Source organism: Thamnophis elegans, chromosome 9 (genome assembly GCF_009769535.1).
Source record: "Thamnophis elegans isolate rThaEle1 chromosome 9, rThaEle1.pri, whole genome shotgun sequence".
Lineage (NCBI taxonomy): Eukaryota > Metazoa > Chordata > Lepidosauria > Squamata > Colubridae > Thamnophis > Thamnophis elegans.
Window position 1 is genome coordinate 30,572,280 of NC_045549.1, and position 21,764 is coordinate 30,594,043.

General features: G+C 42.0%; 1 protein-coding gene across 1 annotated transcript in view; it reads left to right on the forward strand.

Annotated features, from left to right (window-relative positions):
* The first annotated feature begins 68 nt into the window (after positions 1 to 68).
* ZNF827 (zinc finger protein 827) overlaps positions 69 to 21,764 on the forward strand; it is a 154,510-nt gene continuing 132,814 nt past the window's right edge. The window contains 1 exon segment of the mRNA XM_032224027.1: positions 69 to 517. Coding sequence (XP_032079918.1) covers positions 475 to 517 — 43 coding nt within the window. The 5' untranslated portion in view covers positions 69 to 474.

Below are 21,764 nucleotides of genomic sequence, written 5' to 3' on the forward strand. Positions count from 1 at the left end.
CCCTCCCCAGCCTGTGTGTGAGCTGCGAGCACCGCCGCCGCCGCTGCCCTTTGATCCCTGCATTAGTGTTAGTTAGGGGCTTGGAGACACACAGGGAGCAGCCATACACACCGCCGCACCAGCCCTCATTATTGGCACCGCATATGAGCACACACTCTTCCCCTCGTCCATTAGATCCATTTCCATTGAGGAATATTGCGACCGGGGACAAACCAGGTGCACGACCGGGGGGCAGAAAAAGAAAAGGTGGGGGAGGAAGGGCAAGGAAAAGGGGAGCGGGGAATCCCTTCCCCTTGGCTCCAGGAAAAGCGGCTTTCTAACCGCCTCCCCCCCCCCTTGCCCACGAGAAGAAAAGCAACCTCTGCTGGGCAGCTCCCCTTGCCCCGCTTTGTGCCTGCCTCTGTCCCTCTTTGGGATTTTTTTTTCCTTTGGTCTCCCATTAAACCAAGGAGGAGAATGTGAAAAGGGGGGAAAATGCCCAGGAGGAAGCAGGAGCAACCCAAGCGCCTCTCTTCACGTAAGTGCTCCCTTTTTCCCCCTCTTCTCTGTCCCCCTACCTTCCCCCTTTTTCCACCTCTGCCTGTCCCCGTCCTCCCCCTCTGCAGCCTCCTCCGTTGTTTTGTGCATTAGTTTAGGGTTACAGAGGTGAAACTGACAAAGACAGCACCCGGGTTATGCCTCTTTTAGTTCTGAGCTAAGGCAGCCATGTTGGTGATGAACAGCCTTGTGCCCTTTTAATTTTTTTCCTCCTCTCTCTCTCCGTCTCTCTCTCTCCCTGTGTGTCTGAGTGCGTCTGTGTGAGCGCGAGAGAGGGAGTGCGTGTGTATGTGTATGTGTGGCTTTCCCTCCTCTCTTTCTTCGCTCTTCCAGCTCTTTCCCCTCCCCTTTCTTTTGATTGTGCATTTGTGTGCGTGTACGGACGGGTTTCTCCCCTGTAGTCTGAAGGGGGTGTTTTTTTATTGGGGTGGGGGGTCGCAAAGGGAAGGGTTTTCTGGTGTCTTGTGCGGAATCGATTGCGAGGTCCGTCTCCGGCTAAAGGTTGCGGCTGGGCTGGTCGGCCTCGGGAGCCGGGAAGGAGGCGGGAGAAGGCGAAGAGCAGCGGGGAGGGCGAGGCAGCGGCGGGGTGGAGGGGGGGATAGGATAGAGGGACACAGGAGTCCTGTGGGTCTTCCGCTTTGCCTCCGCCGAGAAGTGCGGGGAGGGCGAGAGGGAGATCGTGGCATGCGAGGTCCCTGCAGAGCAGAGGGGGTGGCGGAGGCGGCGGCATAGCAGCGGCGGTTCCAGGCGAGCTGGAGTCTGCTTCGCCTCCTCGCTGCAATAAAATGAAGGGTCAGCTGCAGCCTCGGCGAGCCAGAGGTTTCCGCGTCCCTGCCCCAGAGCAGACCAGCAGAAGGCAGGAAGGGCTGGAGAGCGCACATCGCCCCCACTTCTCCCCACCCGGTGCGGGCAGCGCACATACCACACCGCAGTTCTCTCCCCCCCCCCTCAACCTTCCCCGCTGGTTTGCGCGCCCCCTTCCACCCCAGCCCTCCTCCTCTTCCTCCTCCTCAATTCTTCGCAAAGCAGTTAACTTTTTTCTTCTGCTTCCCTCTGGAATGGAGAAGCGGTCGGGCGTTCTTTGCAGAGAAGGAAGGGGAAATATATCCGGGCGAATAAGAGAACACATTTGAAAAAGACCTTTAAAGCCACTCGGGGCTCCTTCTGGTTGCTCTCCAAAGAAAAGAGGAATGAAGGCGGGGGTGGATTGGAAGGGTCATTTCCCCCCCCCCCGCCTTCCCTCCCTGCCCCCGCACCGACGTTCAGTGCAGCCTCGCTTGGCCCCTCCCTGGCTGCGCCCCGAGGTTCGTTGTCGGCAGGCTGAACTGCTTATGTGTCAAAGCCACGGTCGGTCACCTGAAGTTCACCCGGGAGGGGGAGCGAGAGGAAGGCAAAGCGAAGATTGTGGCGGGTGGCTGATGAGGAGGGGTGCTCGTGTGTCCGTGGGGGGTGGTGAGCGACCATGCCTCATGCCCTCATCGTAGGGGAAAAGGCGATCGATTACTGGTTCACCTGTATAATTAACGAGAGTTGATAGAGGGAACGATTCCCTGGGCTACCAACCTCGCTCCCTCCCACTTCCCCCCCCCCGCCGCCGCCCTGTCCTAGGCTGATAACCACTTCTTCCTCTCCCTCCTGCCGCCCCCCCACCTCTCGCCGCCCAGAATACAGAATCAGCCTGGCACACATGATCCGGGGCTGAGGTAGGGAAAAGGCAGGGCACGGCATGGCCCTTGGGGGAGCGCGCGCGCACAGCCTTCCTTTTCCTTGCCGCGTAAACTCGGGGCTGAAGGGCTTCCTGTTTGACCCCTCCCAGCATAGGGCTCGATTCCAGATTCATTCCCCCCTCCCCCGGCCACCTTGCTGTCGGCCTCGCGATTTTAAAAAGGGATATGCTTATAGTTATAAAGCCAAGAGTCGTGCACCTATGAAAACCGAATTCAGGAAGCTTGTATAAGTGAGTTTCATGAACCCGCAAGGGACTCCTATTGCCGTTTCCCTATTCTCTGGGGGGGGGGGGGGTTGATGATAGTGATGCTTTGCAAGAAACAGAGAGGGAGAGACACGTTTGTGTTTTAAAAGTGTCTAGTTGTGAAATACAAGACAACATAGCAGCAAATGAGAATTTGAAATATAAAGTTGTTTTGTTTCTAACTGTGGTGTGTGTGTGCGCGCCCGCGCGCGCAGAAAGTCTGGGCGTAGAGTTTGGAAGGCCTGTTGTGCTTGCTGTTAAAGAGCAATGCAAGCAGCTGCAAACTGCCCTGCTAGTGACCTTGACCTGGCTCTCCTGCCCTTTCTGTCTGTTTCTCCAGGGCAGAGATGAAATTCTGTCTCCATTTTAGCTTATTCGGGAAGGATTTGTCTTGCAAACAAAACTAGGCAGTTTCTAATTTTGCTTTTATGTGTATCTGAATTTTAATTTTACCTCCCTCCCCAGAATTGCAAGTTTGATTGCTCACTCAGGCCAGCTGTTTGTAGAGAAGTGAACATTATTTAAACTACAAGGTGCACTGGCGTTTGGAAACATTGAGAGTTTTTTTTTTTAATTTATCATATTTCTCCAGTTTTCATGCTTAGTTTTAATACATTAATGACTTTCAGACATGTATGCCTCAGAAGGGAAGAGTTGAATTTAGCCTCATTTCTGATGAAATGTGAACTTGCCTTTGTTCTACTTTTATCATCAGTATATTTTAGAAAATAAAAATGTTAATTTGTTATTAAGGCTTCCATAAAAAAGGAGAATTTGTTTATGTGTATGTGAAACCTTTGTAATGTTTGTTTTCAATGGGAAATTTAGATAAATGTGTTCTTTGAAAAGAACCTAAGTAGTATTCTACACCTCATTATAAGTGATAAATTGAGCTTGCTTCTCAAAAACTAGCTATGCTAAAGTTGAAAAAACTTATTTCTGAACAGATGTGTATTAAAAATTAGTGTATATTTTAATCAATGGTTACTTTTAAGCAAGAGAAATTAACAAGCAAATCCAATGCTAGTATGTTTAAACATACGAGCATAGTTTGACTTTATTTGTGAGCAAATGAACTATATATACATAGATTCTTAAGATACAGTATTTATTCCTGCAATATCGCATTTCAGAAATGTTGTGATATTAATTGAAATAAAATGCTACCATATGATTGTGCTGGACTTTTGCAAGTGCTAAAAAATAAGTTCATTTACTTTGTAAAAAGTTGAGATAAGTACATGAGGAAAATTTTGATCTAAATATATGTCTTGAGGAAAAAAGGTTTTATATAGCATAAAAATATACAATGAGTAAATCATAGGAGTAGAGAACATTATATAATATGCTGTTTAGATAGATATATAGATGGAGAGTCAGAGCAAAGGTTTTCTTTTGTAACTTCATCTCCTGGGAGCAAATGAATTAATCCAGTAACAAGGCAGTTGTTGAAAGAAAATCTAGAAAGCCTTATTTCTGGTTCTCTGAAGAAATGAGGGAAACGTTCAATCCTGTCAATTTCACTGCAACTCTGCAAACCTGGGAAAAGTTGCAAATATTTGCAGTTTTGCAGCTGCAGTAGCAAGCGGCCAGGTTCTACTGTGAAAAGTGCTTGGTTGCAAAGAATACTGAAATGCTAACCTCTTGACTTTACAAATCACATTTGCTTTTAAATAGAAACAGAAGGAATGGCAGCCTTCTGCAGCCAGAAAGGCTCCCCTTGAAACAACCAGAATTTTTAAAAAATTTCAATTGGCTAAACGAGTTCACATATCCTGTACTAAAAATATGAGGCAGGGAATTTTGTTACTATTTATTAGCAAGAGAGAGGACTGAGAGAGCTGAAAGTTTCTAAATGTTCTTTGTATTTTGTCAGAATTGAAGGAGATTGTGGGACAACTACAAACTCTTTTGATGGATTGGGGAATGATGAATAGTATGTTCTTTTGTGCGTATGTTTATTTTACAGCTGTATTTTAATTCTATTTACTATTTTTAATTAGGAAACATTTGATAATGTATGATGTTTCCACTAATAACTTACTTTGAACCTTCTTCAATTTATGACTGTCTCACCCAAAAATGTACCTAAAAATATAACACACACACACACACACCGCCACAATATTTAGATTTTATAGAGAGTATTTGATACATCTTTTAACCAGGAAGAGTGAATTGGTGGTATTGCTTAGAATTTTGAGGTTATGAACTAAGGTTTTCAAATTATTTTCATTCATAAAGTTAGCAAAAATGGATAGAGAATTAAAACTATGCTCTAGAGTCTAGTGATGGCGAACCTATGGCACGTGTTCCACAGGTGGCACACGGAGCCATATCTGCTGGCATGTGAGCTGTCATTTCCAGCGCGCATACGCATGCCAGCCAGTTGATTTTCAGCCTTACAGAGGGCCAGGGGAAAGCCTCCAGAGCCTGAGGAGGGCAAAAAATGGACCCGATGGGCCTAACTTTCGCCCTTCGGAGGAAATTTCCTCAGAGGGACTTTCCCTGGCCTCCCGGGGGAAATACCAAGCTGAACTTGGAGGCGAGGAGTGCAGCCCGTGTGTGGGGTTGTACATGCATGCGCATGTGGGGGGCACTTTACATTATGGGTGCCCGCCAGGGGTGGGTTTCTCGCCACGTTCCAACCGGTTCGGTTGGAACGAGGCCGGCGGCGTCCTCGCGCACGTGCACGGGGCGCACGTGCGCGGGGCGCACATGCGTACTAGCATCTGTGCGATGCTCCAGCTGCTCCTGGAGGATCGCGCAGGCGCTGTATGCGTCCTGCGCATGCGTGGAAGCGCAGAATTTGGCAAAACCGGGTAAGGAGCGGGAGGGCGCGGGGGGAGCCCTTCGCCGTTCCCAGAAGTTACTTACTTCCGGGTTCGGTGACCAACCGGATCGTGGGGACCGCCGCGAACCGGTTGAAACCCACCCCTGGTGTCCGCACACGTGCCATTGTGTGCACACCCTGGCATTTTTGGCACCCAACATTGGAAATCAAAAGTTGCTTGTTCTAATTTTATTCTTACTTGCTGATAAATCAGTTTGATATTATACCATCTTCCTTTGTACTTGGAATCACATAGGGTATGTATAGCAATGAAGTACAGGTAGTCCTTGATTTCCAACCATTCATTTAGTGATTGTTACAACGGCACTGAAAAAAGTGACTTAATGACCCTTTTTTCACAGTTACGACCTTTGCAGCACACCATAACCGTGATCAAAACTCAGATGCTTGGCAACTGGTTCAGATTTATAACTTGTTGTGTCCCAAATAAATAAATAAATAAAAATTTCACTTTACTTGTACTGATGAGAGCAAAAGTGCAAAAATACATAAAATGACCACAGAAGCTAAGACTGCAAGGGGTTATGCACAGAGCAAGAGCTACTGGGTGACTAATGCATGACACTTTGTTTTGATTGGAAAGGGTAGCTAGTCACGAGGCAATTTACACCGACAAGTTCTAGCTTGTGTGTTGAGTACAAAACAAATGATGAGTACCGGGACAAAATTTTCTCATCAAAATGCATTGAGTACCAAATTTGATGAATTTCAAAGCAGTTGCGTACCGCGGTACTATTGTATACAAGATCCCAGTTTTGCTCAAGTAAGTTATTCCCATAAAGTCAGTGAGGAATGATGGGGTTGTAAATGGCTGCTAGATTCTGCTTCTGTAAAGTAGGAATTGAAGTAATGTATGTGTGCAAGAGGTAATTGTAGGAATGGAAGGGCAGCCTTTAGATTGCTTAAGGGCTCAGTGTAATCTTGGGGCTCTGGGGGTCATATTGTTTGAGGCAATGACGCACAGTGAGAAGGGCTGGAATTTTTTCTAAGTTTCAGGTGAGTTCTTTATATTCTGTTCATTATTTTAAGAGCTATATTACGTCTTGCTTCACAGTGGAAGAAAATTGTCCTTTCAAATTTCAGCAACATAGTCAAAAAGATGCTAAAGTTACAAAAAGGATTCTTTGAAACTACAGACAGTTGTAGGTTATCCATTGATGATCTAGGAAAGTAATTGTCAAGTGATAGAAGGTATAAATGAAGGTGTAATTGGAGCCGGGCAGAAAAGGAAGAAATAGTACAAATAGAAGAGGTGAATTAAATATATCCAATGAAATTTGAAAGTTTGGAGACTTCGGAAATTTTATGGTATAAAGAAGAACGAATCCAAAAGATTTGCAAAATACATTCATGATCATGTAGTGTATCTTGGAACAGCCCTCTAATCTAAGGTGACCAGACATCCCGCTTTTGGCGGGACAGTCCCGATTTTTAATAATTTGTCCCGCGTCCCATGGCGTTCTAAAAAAGTCCTGATTTTTATTTGTAAGTAAAGGACTACTGTATTTTATTTTGCACAGAGCTTTTGTGGCCCTCTGTCTGATTGCTTATTGCATTGGTGGTGGGGGGGAGAAACCTCGTTTTGGGCAACTCCTCCCCCTTTGGGGCGGGTGAGGAGGCATCTGGTGGGAACCGCCCCATCAGCCCAGAAACAGCAGCGATGGCTATTGAAGACACCAGCATCGCCTGCGCCTGCGCACTACGCCCAAATCAAGCTCCTGCTTCCCAAAGTCTCTTCAGGCGCATGGGGAGGGGCTCCAAGGGGCTGCTGGGAGACGTTCTTTCTCCTTCCGCAAAGGATGCTGGGAACCTGGGGTGGCTCCTTGCTCCCGCTGCATGCCGGGAATGGTAGTTTCATTCCTCGCCCAAGATGGTGCCGTGGACAGATGCATGTCCGGCGTTTGAGATCGGCGTCATCGTCCAAGTCTTGGCCGCGGGGCTGGTGCAGATCGGGCCGCCTCTGGAGAGAGAGGGGAGAGCCCTCTGCCGAGATTTCCAGGGGGGAAAGATTTAGTTTATTTAGTTTAGAAAGGTGGGCATGGGGACGGGGAGGTGGCCGCGAGCTTTTTCTTGCTGGTGGGAAGCCGGAGAGGAAGGGGGGAGAGGAGGGGTACGGGGAAGGGAAGGGAGGGGTCAGGCATGGCTGGGCAGGGGTCGAAGGAGATGCAACCAGGGGCTTCAGTTCAGAAACCCGGGAAGATGCGCATCCCTAAGAGAGCTTCCTTTCCTATGAGCAGTCTATGCCTATGGAGAGTGGCCATGCGGAGGTCCTGTTGAGCTCCTGCCATAAACAGAGACAGGATTTTGGACCGGAGGAGCCGCGGCCGCGATCAGCAACAGGGACGCTGGCCAGGGCATGGTTGACAGTGCAGCCGATGGAAATAAACAGAATAACTGAGTTGGAAGGGACCACATTGGCAGAACATGAAAAGGATGGTGATGATTTGGTCAGGCACTTGTGCCATTTCTATCAAAGTCTTTGAGCAGCCCTACCATATGAATATTTCCAACCAAAACAACAACAACAACAACTGATGATTTTGATGAGGGGATAAATGGGGAACTCATCAAATTTGCAGATGACACCAAGCTGGCAGGAATAGCTAACACTCCAGAAGACAGGCTTAAGATACAGAAGGATCTTGACAAACTTGACCATTGGGCACTATATAATAAAATGAAATTCAATGGTGAAAAGAGTAAGGTTCTACATTTAGGCAAGAAAAACCAAATGCACAGGTACAGTATAGGTGGTACCTTGCTCAATAGTGAGAGGGATCTTGGAGTCCTAGTGGACAACCATTTAAATAGGAGCCAGCTGTGTGCAGCAGCTGCCAAAAAAGCCAACACAGTTCTAGGCTGCATCAACAGAGGGAGAGAATCAAGATCACATGAAGGGTTAATACCACTTTATAATGCCCTGGTAAGGCCACACTTGGAATACAGCATCCAGTTTTGGTCGCCACGCTGTAGAAAAGATGTGGAGACTCTGGAGAGAAGAGCAACAAAGATGATTAGGGGACTGGAGACTAAAACATATGAAGAACGGTTGCAGGAACTGGGTATGTCTAGTTTAATGAAAAGGACTAGGAGAGACATGATAGCAGTATTCCAACATCTCAGGGGTTCCCACAAAGAAGAGGGAATCAAACTATTTTCCAAGGCACCTGAGTGTAGAACAAGAAGCAATGGGTGGAAACTAATCAAGGAGAGAAGCAACTTAGAACTGAGGAGAAATTTCCTTACAGTTAGAACAATGAATCAGTGGAACAGAAATTGCCTCCAGAATTCATTTAATGTATTATATTTGTAAATTGTACTTATGTTGAAATTAAAAAATATATATTACAATACTATTTTTGCGTTCTATAAAATTTTTTGTCCCCCCCCCCCCGGTCAATGGTGTCCCTCTTTACCAATATTAAAATCTGGTCACTTTACTCTAACCTCTAACAAGGAAGTGAGAATTTGCAGATACATATTCTAGCTGTAGATCAGGGGTCCTCAAACTTTTTAAATGGGGCCAATTCATGGTGCCTCAGGCTGTTGGAAGGCCAGACTGGTTGGGTGGGCGTGGCCAATTTAGCAGTCCATTAAACAATACACACAAACTAATTTGTAATTTGTAATTTTAATAGATTTGTATGCCACCCAATCCCGAAGGACTCCGGGCGGCTTACATAAAAGCAGTTTAAAAATATTTAAAAATATTTAAAAATACAAAACAGAGACTTAAAAACAAAACACAACACGCACTCAATTTTAATGGGGGCTGAAGTTCAATCAAGATCAACAGCCCCAGGCCTGCTGGAACGACCAGGTCTTAACAGACTTAGGGAAGGCCAAGAGAGTGGGGAGGGTCCGGATCTCAGGGGGTAGATCATTCCAAAGGGCCGGGGCAGCAACAGAGAAGGCTCTCCCCCGAGGAACCGCCAGACGTAGTTGATGGTACCCGGAGAAGGCCCGCCCTGTGCGATCTTATTGGGTGCTGGGAGGTATATTGCAGGAGGTGGTCACGGAGATATCCAGGTCCTAGGCCATGTAGGGCTTTAAAGGTGATGACCAGCACCTTGAAGCGTGTCCGGAGACCGATAGGAAGCCAGTGCAGCTCACGGAGGATAGGTATTGCTCGCGCGGCTGCGTTCTGGACCAATTGTAGTCTCCGAACACTCTTCAGGGGCAGCCCCATGTAGAGCCCCATTGTTATGCTCTTGGGGGTGGAAAGCAGGTTAGTGAAGGGATCTGGCTGCCTTTGTGGGGGGGAGTGTTTGAGGGACTTTTGTCTGTGTTTGTGTGTTTCCTCCCTCCCTCCCTCCCTCTCTCTTTCTTTCTCTGCTGGAGAGGCAAAAAACGGACCCATTTTTGGCCTCCTGAGTCCTCCACAAATCTCATTTTTGGCTTCTTTGGCCTCCAGTACAACTGCTGCCGAAAAACAGACCTGAGGCCTCCGTGTTCCTGTTTTGAGCTCAGCCTCCAGAAGGCAGGTGGGGGCTGGCGGGTAGGTAGGGCGATGTGGGCAGGGCAGCCTTGTGGTTCCACACGGGCTGGATTAATGGCTTCATCGGGCCGTAGTTTGAGGACCTCTGCTGTAGATGATGGTGGCGATGCAAATAGGAACAAGAAACAATAATTTCATAGGAACTTAATTTCATTTTGGAATGGTGGTGGCGATGCAAATAGGAACAAAAAACATAAACAGTTGATCATTGCAAGTTTAGCAGTGTCACACAAGATAACTTTCAAGTTACTCTAGTTAAGATTAAACTTTGATTTCTAAATCTTAGCAATGTATGTATTAGTAAAGAATCAGTGGAGTTTAATGGCTGAGTAATGAATGCAGGATTCCAGTGTTTAAATTTATGGGTTTTAAAAAGAGAAACTAATTCAAATTCAGAAAAAAAATCCTACAGAGTATGATGGGGCTAATTCTTAGAAAATTGATACAGGATTACAAGATTGTGGTATATTATGTTACAACTTTGCTACTAATATCTACTAATTTTGTGAATCACAGTTTACAGCAGATTGCTTATTAGGGGTATACAAATGCTTATATTCTGTTGGCTTTTTTCATGCATAATAAAATACTGGGCTAGCTAAAAATATTAACTTTACGTTTTAAACTGTTCTCACAGAAAAAAACAGAAAGATGAAATATTTAAGCAAGCAGCTTGGTATGCAGCAGTTATAAGGAGAAATAATTTATGCTATATACTATTTCCCCTGTTTTAGTACACTATTGGAAGTGCTAGATCATATTTATTTTACTAATTATATTTCTGTTTATCTTCATCTCTATGTTCATATGTATAAGCCCATTATACTGAACTTGAGTAGTGAGCACCATATTAAAGTGTAGCAAATAGGAAATATGGATACATATCTTAAAAGTGGGCTAGGCTGATGTAGTGAGAGACTGGTTGCAACTAGACATGTAAACTAATTTCAGAAGAGTGAGTGTGTGTGTGTGTGTGTGTGTGCTGGTCTTGTATTCGGGTCTTTTCCCATGTAAGATTGCGATTGTCTTGGCAACATTTCAGCGAGGTCTCACTCGCCATCTTCAGGCTGGGTTTTGGCCTTAAAGCGTCTTTCTATAAATCTTGGTGGGGGTGTGTGGAGTGCTGGCGTTGTTTCAGTAAGTGGAATGATTGGTTGTGTGGTTGTATCATGATTGGTAGATTGGTGCTGATTGGTGCTAGCTGTGTGTCCATTGTTGTTTCGTGTTGTAATGGTGGGTGGGGCTCGTTTGTTGATTAGGGCTGGCTTCCAGATATCTGGTAGGCGGGAGGTATCGTCACATTTATTCATGTTGTGGGGGTGTTTCTCTATTTCGATAGCTTCCATAATTATTCTCTTGTTGAAGTGTTCAGTTTTGGAGATTAACCTGGCTCCTTCAAAATTTCATGTCCTGCAGCTTTAAGGTGCTGGAAAATGGAGGAAGTTTTTTTCTTTTTTTCTTACTGCGTTCTTGTGAAGATGGTGAGTGAGACCTCACCGAAACGTTGCCAAGGCAATCTCAATCTTACACAGGAAAAGACCCGAATTCAACAAGACCAACATACCTACACCTGTGAAAATCTATGAAAACGCACATATACATACATACGTACGTATGTACGTACGTAATTTCTCTTGGTACAAAAGCCTCAAAGTGGAGCCTTACTACAATTCCTATACTGCAGAGTTATGGCCTTGTGATGTTTTGTGACATAGATAAAGTTTGTTGCTCAATAGAGCCAGTTTGGTGTTATAGTTTGGTGTTTATAGCTAGAAATTAGATGAATGTGAAGCCAACCAGATGATCTTGGGCCACACTCTTTCAACCTAGGAAGCAGGCAATGCAAATCACTTCCAAAATCTTGCCAAGAAAAGGCAGGGATTGGTTAAGATCAGGGGTGTCAAACTGGATTTCTTTGAGGGCCGGATCAGCATTGTAGGGGGCATGGGGAGTAGGGGGAGACAGGATGGGTGCCTCCTGCAGTGCTTTGCCAGCCAAAACGGGAAGTGGGGCTGCACCTGGCCCCCCTGCAACTCTTTTTTGGCCTTCATAGCCTCTTGCAGCACTCTGCTGGCCAAAAACATGCTGCATTGAGGCCCCACTAGGTCCCCATGCAGTTTTTGGACTTGTACAGCACTATGCTGGCCAACACTGACCCTGTGAAGCATACGTGGGGCTGGTTTTTGGCCGGTAGAGTGCTGCAGGAGGCAATGGAGCCGAAAATGAGGTGTGGGTGAGCTGCAGGCAGCCCTTCCACTCCACATTTTGGCTGGCAAAGTGCTGCAGGAAGCTGTTCAGGCTGAAAATGGGGTGCGGGGAGCGTGCTCAGTCCCCCCATTCCTGTTTTGTCCAGCAGGGTGCTGCAGGAGGCATCCATCACATCTCCCCTCCTCTCCCTGCCTCCCCCACCAGCCCGCGGGCCTTGAGTTTGACACCCCTGGTCAAGATAGTTGTAAGAACTCAACACTGACTTGAAGACATAAAACAACATTGCCCTGTATTTTTGTTATATTTTTCAAAACTCTGCATATGCAGATTGCAGAGTGTTGTCTCTTCAGTGTTTTCCAAATCTAGGAAGTTTCAATCAACTTAATGAGTTTTGTTTGAACAAATATTAGAGTCATTTTTTTAATATGAAAATATTGAATATTGAGAACCATTTTGGTCAAGAGGTTAAGGCTCCTGGCTAGAAACCAAGAGACCATCAGTTCAAGTCCTGAAAGCTTGTTAGGTGACCTTGGGCCAGTCATTCACTCTCAGCCCAAATTATCTCACAGGGTTGTGAGGAAAATAGAAGGAATTTGTGTTTTGAATTTGATTGTCTCTTTGAGTAAAATAACAAAAGGTGTGGTATAAGTAAATAAGTAAGAATGAAGCTAATGTCAAAATGATGCAGAATTGTGGGCAGTCACCCACCCAAGAGTAAAGACATTGATTAATAGAACTTTACAAAATTGCATGTGCCTGTTGAACTTTCATTTAGGATTCCCAAAGAAAAACCAATATCCTCAGTTCTTTATATTTTATAATATACTGCTCAGATATATTTAAATTTATTTATAAAAGGTAAAACTTTGATACAGCTAATATGTTTTGAAAATTGCTTAGATACATTTCTCTCATGGACAAAGTATCTGCTATTTCTTAAAGCATGTACTTTTCCTGGCATCTGCATGAATATGAATTAAAATGTAGCTGTTTTAATGATCACTCTAATGGCACTATGTTCTTACAAGATCACATTCAAATCATTTTTGAAATGTGCAACTCTTTCATCCTTGACACATTTCCTATTTTATCATTTCACTTTTTTAGGGTGCCTTAATATAATACAAAAGTATATTCTGTAATCATGAATATGAATCAGTTAATTATTTAATATTATCACATGTTCAAATGATATCTATATGCTTTTTAAATGATTGATTCTCATATGTCTATCTGATTCTTATGTTTAAAACAATTAATATAATAAATCCACATTTTGAAAAAAAATGTATTTTTATATTAAACTTTTTTGTTTTGCAAGTTTTGAAAACATTGACTAATTAATTTGTAAATTAATTTGTAAAGAAAACAGTTTTATTTTTGAAACATTTTTAGTATAATTTTGTCCAAAATTGAGTAATAGTTTGTGTTTAATAAATGTTAGAGTGTAATGTGCCTCCTGCTGTCATTCACCATGTAAGATTCTTCGTTTCCTTTGAGTGACATTTGGGACATGGTAGAGATGCAAATGAAGGTAAAGTTCAAGTACTGACTCTATAAACAACTTTGTTAAGAGCCACAACTGTGTCCAGGGAAACGAGGAACAGAATGTATTCTTAAATGAATGACAAAATCATCACTCAATTTTTAAAAAAACCCTTGTCAGAATGGGACATGGGAGGGCAGATTAAGAAATGATATAAAACAGAAATATTAGTCAATTTGGAATTAACTATTATTAATTTATTTCATTGAATTAGCACAGACCCCAGAACTGGATAATAAGACCATGACTAAAGGCTTTTTGGAAGGTCAAAGGGCTTCCAGCAGAAAAGATTCATAAAGTTATGTTTTCATTTTGTAAATAACATGTAATGTAAATAAAAATGATGGCTTGGTTGTTCAGTGTGCCCAGTTTATGCTGCGTGATTTGATAAGCAATGTAAATAATAAAATTAGCTATAGTTGTATAACCTGTTTCATTGTTATTGGCTATATTGGGCAACTAGAAACTTACTATAGGGCCATGATGGTGAACCTATGCCACGTGTGCCCAAAATGGCACATGGAGCCATGTTGCCTGGCACGCATGGCATCACCCGTTCCTATTTTGGGTTTCTGGCGTGCTTGCGCATGTGACAATTAACTGGCCTTCATGCGTGCCGCATTGCCAGAAACTGGAAGAGCTGGTCTTCCGTTTTCCTAAGTGAGCAATTATGCCAGCCAGCTGATTATCTCGTGCACATGCGTGTCAGTAACCAGAAGAATAGTTGGTCGGCATGCATGTGCTCGCCGGAAACTGAAGTTCATTTTCTAGCATGCGCATGCCTCCTGGGCTGCTCCTCTTCCAGGTTGTGGTCCTGACAAGCATGCGTGCCCGCACTCCCTTTTCAGCACTTAGTGCCAAAAATGTTCACCATTACTGCTATAGACATGCTTCCTAGAATCTAGTTTTAAGGGCTATTTCCTATGAATCGGAATATCATATATAGCTACTGCGTTTGCCTGAAAATAAGACAGGGTCTTATTTTCTTTTGACCCCCAAAATAAGCGCTTAGCCTTATTTTCAGGGAGGTCTTATTATTTTTGAGGTGCAGGAGCGGCAGCAAGTATGGTCACCTCATAGCTGCTATTATCAGGGAGGGCTTGTTTTCAGGGGAGGGCTTATTTTAGCGCATGCGCTCAAAAGCCCAATTGGGCTTATTATCCAGGAAGGTCTTATTTTCAGGGAAACAGAGTATCTTTATCAAATACTGATCAGACCAATCAGATCCTATTATACATTAAAACATTTGAGTTTTTAGAACCAGTACACCTTATACTAAAATGTAGTACCAATGTGCTTATGCTAGAATCTTTTCAGTGTTAAATTTATTATCCATTGGTACCTATTCACTGTTTCTGAACTTTAAACAATTACCAGTCTATGAGAATAACTTAATGCCATAGTTAGCTTAGGACACTTTAGTAACAGACTTCATCAAATACTTTCGACAGTTCAAATGTCTTAAATCTGTTACAGCACTTCTGTCTATGTGTTTGCTGTCCCTCTTAGAAAAACCTGAAGATTTGTGAGACAAAAAGATTTAGTTGGGCAGAAGCCTCCTAAGATTTGTTTTTCTCATGTTGGGTGATTTTCTTTCTTTAACAATACTTTCTACTACTTTGTCCAGGATGGATTTGTTTATTTATTTATTTAATTTAATGTATTATTTTGACTTAGATGTCACCTGACTACAATTGCTTTTGAATAACTCATAGCACAAAAGAACTAATACTGTGACTTTTAATTTCTTCTAGCCTTCCACTCACTTTTTAAAAGTAGATACTTAATAGACTTTTTTATAATTATAAGGAATAAGTTAAGTAAGTTATCTTTGTTAAAGATAAATTGTGCTTTTATAAGAGATTCAGCAATTTTGTGTCTGAGTTCCTTACATTCTAGATCTGTATTTATTGTAACACTGTGGGGACTTGGGGACTCTTAAGTCTGTACTCTATAGTATAACTTCAATAGTAATAGCAATAGCAGTTAGACTTATATACCGCTTCATAGGGCTTTCAGCCCTCTCTAAGCGGTTTACAGAGTCAGCATATCGTCCCCACAGTCTGGGTCCTCATTTCACCCACCTCGAAAGGATGGAAGGCTGAGTCAACCTTGAGCCAGTGAGATTAGAACCGCTGAAGTCAGCTGAAGTGGTCTGCAGTACTGCACCCTAACCACTGCGCCACCTCGGCTCTTATAATGCCTTTTCATCCAGTAGATCCCTAGTCCTCTTGTTTCATTTTCTTCTTAAAATGTATTAATCATTTTTTATGTTGATTTTATGTTTATTCTTTCATTTATGCCCTAAAAAGTCTTTGTATATGTGCTTTTTCACTAGTTACTTGCATTTCTTTTTCTAAAGTTTAAGATCCTTTTTGTTTTCTTTTTTAAGCAAAACATTTTAAAGGAACTCTTTCCTCCACTACAGTACTTATGTTTGATGCCCCACAAGAGTTTGATTTAAAAAAACCACAGAATTAATGCCAGTTTTTGTGAGGTGTAAGAAAGGATTCCATTATGATTCTGTCTACACTAACTTTAAGCCTACTTTGTGTGGTACAGAGACATCAAAATTCATCCTTTTCCTTTCATGCAGTTCTAAGAATCTGAAGGATGGGTGAAAACTTTAAACTATAAACTTTATGTAAACATAAATATAAAATTAAAGTGTGGTAGAGTAGATAGTAGCCTCTTTTGAGATTGAAAGGATTTTAAATTTTTAGTAAACACAGTCCACTTAATTCCTGTTGAAGTGGAATGGCATAGAAGCTTAAATAAATAAGCTATACAATAACTTTCACTAGTTAACTATTAGAAGCAGATAGTCAGAAGTTATGTTTCTTATTGTAGCAGTTTTTTGTGGCCTACATGTTAGCCATGTTTATCACAATCTAGACTTGCCTCTAATTTACTATGTGAAGTAGATAATACATACAGAAAAAGTGGCCTTTAGAAATCCGTGGGATTTGTTGAAGGTAGGTTGCTGGTATAATGATACTGTAACCGTGCATAATCAAACATAAAGATTCCTCAAAGTGAGTGACTGAATGAGTGAGTGTGTGTGTGTGTGTGTGTGTGTGTGTGTGTTATTTGATAAATTTCATTCATATTTCAAGGCACAAGCTACTCTTTCAACTCAGAACAGCATAAAATAAGAGTTATTTTTAAAACACAGGTGATTACTAGGTACAGTATTGTTTGTTTAATTATTGTGCTAAGACAACAAGTCTTAAATTCAAAACTCCACTTGGTCATAAGTACCTCTGGGTACAAGGTCAATCTTACTATTTGAAAATTAAGTGAATTATATTTATAAAATAGATAACTGCAAGATAATTATGGGTGAACAAATGAGTTGATATAATTTATGTCTGTTAATCATAACTTATTTTCACCCCATTTATCTGTGAATTTTAAAAATCTACAGAGAAAATTAGCTACGGTATATAAATTTATCTACCATATGGAGCTAGGTATGTAGCTATTCCTCATAATAATTTGTCCTAATAAACATTTTTCTATGCAGTTTTTAAGCCAAGAATTGCACCACAGTTCAAAAATTATATTATGTTCCAATTTTCCTCTTTTAGTCTGGGAAATATAGTCGGGATCAGACCACCTAGAAAAGAAACCAACTAAATTCTTCCTCTCAAGATACCATTGTGAATATTATACTGAACTGCTTGGGGGAAAACAGGCTATAAATTAATAAATACTACAAGGAGATTTGCTATTTGGTTATGTTTTCCTAAGTGGTCCATGATAGCTCATCAGTTAAAGATGCTGAGCTTTTTTTTGTCAGCTGCAAAGCTGACAGCCTGAGTTCAAGACCTGAGTGCTGTGCGATGGGTTGACCTATTACTTGCTCCACTTCCTGCCCACTAGCAGTTCGAAAATATGCAAATGCAAGTAGATAAATAGGTATCCCTTTGGTGAGAGGATAACAATGTTCTGTGCACCACAGCATATAATCATGCTGCCCACATGACCATGGAGGTGTTTTTGGACAATGCTAGTTCCCTCGTCTTAGAAATGGAGTTGAGCACCGCCTCCTAGAGTTGGAAACAACTGGACCCAGGAACCTTTACCTTTTCCCTATAAAAAGTCCATGTCTCTCTGTCTTCACTTGATGTGAAATTACATCATTTGATTGGCAAAAGAAAAAGCCCTATATCATAAACAGATGAAGTAGTCTATAATGCTTGCTTATCTACTTAGCCACTCTGAATTTATTTTTCTAGTATTATTTTTCTAGGTCGCCTAGGAAATACTAATCTGTAGACCTGAGCAATCAGGGACCCAACCCACTATGGGCTCAATTAACCTCCTGCTTTTGGTATTTGCTGGGGATTAGCAAAGCAATAAATAATGATGGGATGAGTTAGATTAATGGAATTACAAATTTTGCAAATTTATTTACTAGTGGGGAAGCCATTTTAATCTGGTCTGCTAATCCCAAAGCGTCTTGCAGCAGTCTAAAGATTCATATTCATAGTTGAAATTATTTTCATCAGCTGTATCTGATGCAGTTCTAGAAGTCCAGCAGTGTTTTTATGGATTCTTTTTGGCACTGTCCTATGGAGAAATAATATTCTTAAATACAGATGTCTCCAGTTCATACATATAGTGAGGCTGAGACACTGATGTCTCATTATTGTGCTCTACAGCCCTTGTAATTGGTTGGTATAAAAATATGATAAATAAATCATGGACAGTAGTCCAGTCAAGCTTTCACCCATAACAAATTAATTGGTCACAAAACTCATTTTTATAGTAATTGCTAGAAATGTTGTTGAATCTCAATTTTATCCTGCTTTCAAGAAAAAAAATGAGGAAGGGTCTGTATTTAACCTTGCTGCATTGATTATATAACCTTTGACTTTTTCGTGGGTCAGAAGCTGTGGCAATGCCTTGAAAGGATCTACCTTGGAGTGAGCAATGCCCACTCCACCCAGTGTGTTCTCTTTTATCATATTAGCCTAGGAGTACTGGTAGTTTCCTCATCGTCTTTTATTTGACTCTACTTGTTAACCCCAAAGAATTCTCTCAGGGCTGAGAATGCAACTGTCTTTGGTGAAGGAAACGCAGTGCTGGAAAACAAACACTTCTCTGAGTTTCCCCATTGATGTTATAATGCAAGACATTTGTTGGGAGAAAAATTCCTAATGAAGAAAAATGTAATTGTAACAGGGCCATAGGAATTATTAAAAGCAAAATTGCTTTTATATTATAGAAAGGAGATGTGCTTGCAAACTTAAAGCTACTGAACCCTTGGGAACACTGCCATATTTAAAGTTCAATGATGAACAGGGCAGGAGGAGGCTCACAAAAGCATTATAAATGGCTAGTCAGATGCACAATGCTTACTAAATATAACAGTGGATGCTGCAACTTGTAGAATTGGGCTCAAACCAGTTAAAAGCAACAATAAATTATTTCTGAGATTTTGCTTCTTATGTCACCTGTTACTGCTTGAGGGCTGCCAACAGACATGACATGTGAATGCGAAACTGTTTTTTTCTGTCTGACTTGATGTAAATGCAGTAGGAATAATTAAAGATTCAGACTTTTAAGTGGCAAGCCTAGCCTTTTTTGTGGCAACATAGCTCTAATTTCCAGAGGCATAGTCATGTTATTTGTTGCCACAAAAGAAAGCAGTCTTATCATTCCTAAAAGTATTACAGAATAAATTTAGCACCCACGGCTTTCAGAGTGGGAGAGGTGCGACTGTTTAACCTTTGAAGGAAATCCCATTGAATTTTCTCTATCTTACTCAAAGGTGCACATACACTAAAGGTGAATTTGAATTTTTGTCTTTTTTTTTTTACTGTAAGAGACTCAGCCACTGGGTATCAGACAGCTGCAGCTATTGGTGCCCTAGCGCCACAGCAGAGTAAAGAAAATAGTACAGTACTGTGTGCCACTTCTCTGATTGCAGCAGTTCTTTTTTGGGGGGAAGGTTGTGTTTTGTTTTACCCTGCCCTGCCATTCGAGTACAAAAGGATGGGATGTAACTAATTTTAGGATGTATTAGTGTGTAGCAGAAAAATAGTTGGAAAATCTGCCAGTGTTGTCAACAAATATCTGGGTACCTGTGCTCTTGAAATTATAATTGTCTGTCTGTCTGTCTGTCTGTCTGCCTGTCTGCTGACTTGGGGATGGGTTTGACAATACTTGTGCAAAGTTGTGTGCAACTTCCCTTACTTGTGTTTTCCTAATTGCATTTGTAAATCTTTTTCTGCATTTTTGCCTCTTTTCCATTTAACTGGTGTTATAGTAGAAGGAACAGATCCGTGTGAACTGAGAAGGAAAATAAGGAAAAATAAAATCTGCCTACCAGCATCCATCGGTATTTATCTGGCTAGCATCCTGGCAGTGTGTGAGAGAGTTGAGGGGTGTTTAGAAACTCAAACATTATTTGCTGTGTGAGCAAGAAGGAGACAGGGAGGAGCCTGGGCGTGGCTTAGCTCAACTGTTCTGTAGTAAAGCTGCTTGCTGCTGTAAAACTGAAATGCCTCTCCTCTGCTTGTGTTTTGCATTTGGAACCGATTTTTTTTTTCTGGTAGGAAGCGGGAATAGAACTCCTTAGCATCAAAGTGTGTTAATAATAGTATAAGAAATACTAATGCTCTTATGGTCATTTGAAAAATCCTTTCTTGGTGAGCACCTAGAAGCCAAGAGGAACATACGTGGCAAATTTGAAATTTGTAGGCTTTATAGTTCTGGAGATTTTTGAGAGAGAGAGACTCAGAATGGGGAATATAGATTCCCCATTCTGATACTCTTCAGAGTTGTTGGGCAGCTTGACTTGAAATAGGTAACTTCAACACAGCTAGAGGATACCAAGTTAGAAAGTCTTAATCTTTTCAGATACTATATGTAGTCCTCAGTTTATGTCCACAATGGAGCCCAAAAATTCCATTGCTAAGCAAGATAATTATTGAGTTTTGCCCCAATTTGTTACCTTTCTTGCCACAGTTACCGTATTTTTCAGAGTATAAGACGCACCCTTTGCCTTCAAAAAAGAGGCTTAAAATCTGGGTGCGTCTTATACACTGAATACAGCAAATGTTGCCTCCTGAAACCCCCTCCCCTTTCACCAAAATGGCTGTGCATAGTTTGTAGGAGGCTTTCAGAGCTCCTGGAGGCTGGGGAGGGCAGAAATGAGCAAAAATGGGCTGGTGTTTTGTTCAATTTTGCCCCCCCCCAGCCCCCAGGAGCACTCTATAAACTTCCTAATGCCCCTTTTTGGCAAAAAAAAAACCGGGCTCGTTTTCACAAAAAAACGGGGCCTTTTGGGGGAGGTTTGCAGAGTGCAAAAACCTTTTCTTTAAATTTGCCTCTTCAAAACCTTGGTGGGTCTTATACTCTGGTGCATCTTATACTTTGAAAAATATGGTAAGCAAATCACTGCACCTGCTATGTTGTTAAGTGAATGTGGTTTTCCCATTGACTTTGCTTGTCAGAAGGTTACAAAAGGTGATCACATGACTTCAGGACACTGCAACCATTATAAATACATGACAGTTGCCAAGTGTCTGGATTTTTATCACATGACCATGGGGATGCTGCAGTGATCTTAAGTGCTAAAAATAATCAGTTAGATTTTTCAGTGCTGGGGTAACTTTGAACAATAAAGCAGACATATACTATATCTAGTATCCATTGAGTATATTTGCTTGCTTGTAGTTGTATTGTTTCTCAATATTAGTATGTTATTTTACATGTTATTATAGTCATCCACTTAATTACATAATGCTGATAAAATCCTATCCAGTGTATGAAAATGAACTAGGAAATCAGTCTGTTGGAAATCCTAGTAATCAACAGTCTAGCCAGCATAGATGTTCTGCATGGCTTCTGCTATGATTCAAATGACATCATAGACAGTATTCTTACACAGCAATTTAAGCAGTTGAACACACATGCAAATAAGTGTGCACTCAGCAACCCAAATTCAGTTTTTAGTTTGCTTATGAGTTTTTATGCTAAGCATACACAATGTGATGGCTTTAAACAAGAGGGTCTGCCAAACAGACAAAATATATCACTGGAATAATAGGTAACATCCTAGGAACCTAGTTTGCTTCCTGGAAAATAAAACATCTTGTGACATTAGGTAGCCATTTTGAGAGTACATGTAGCCTCA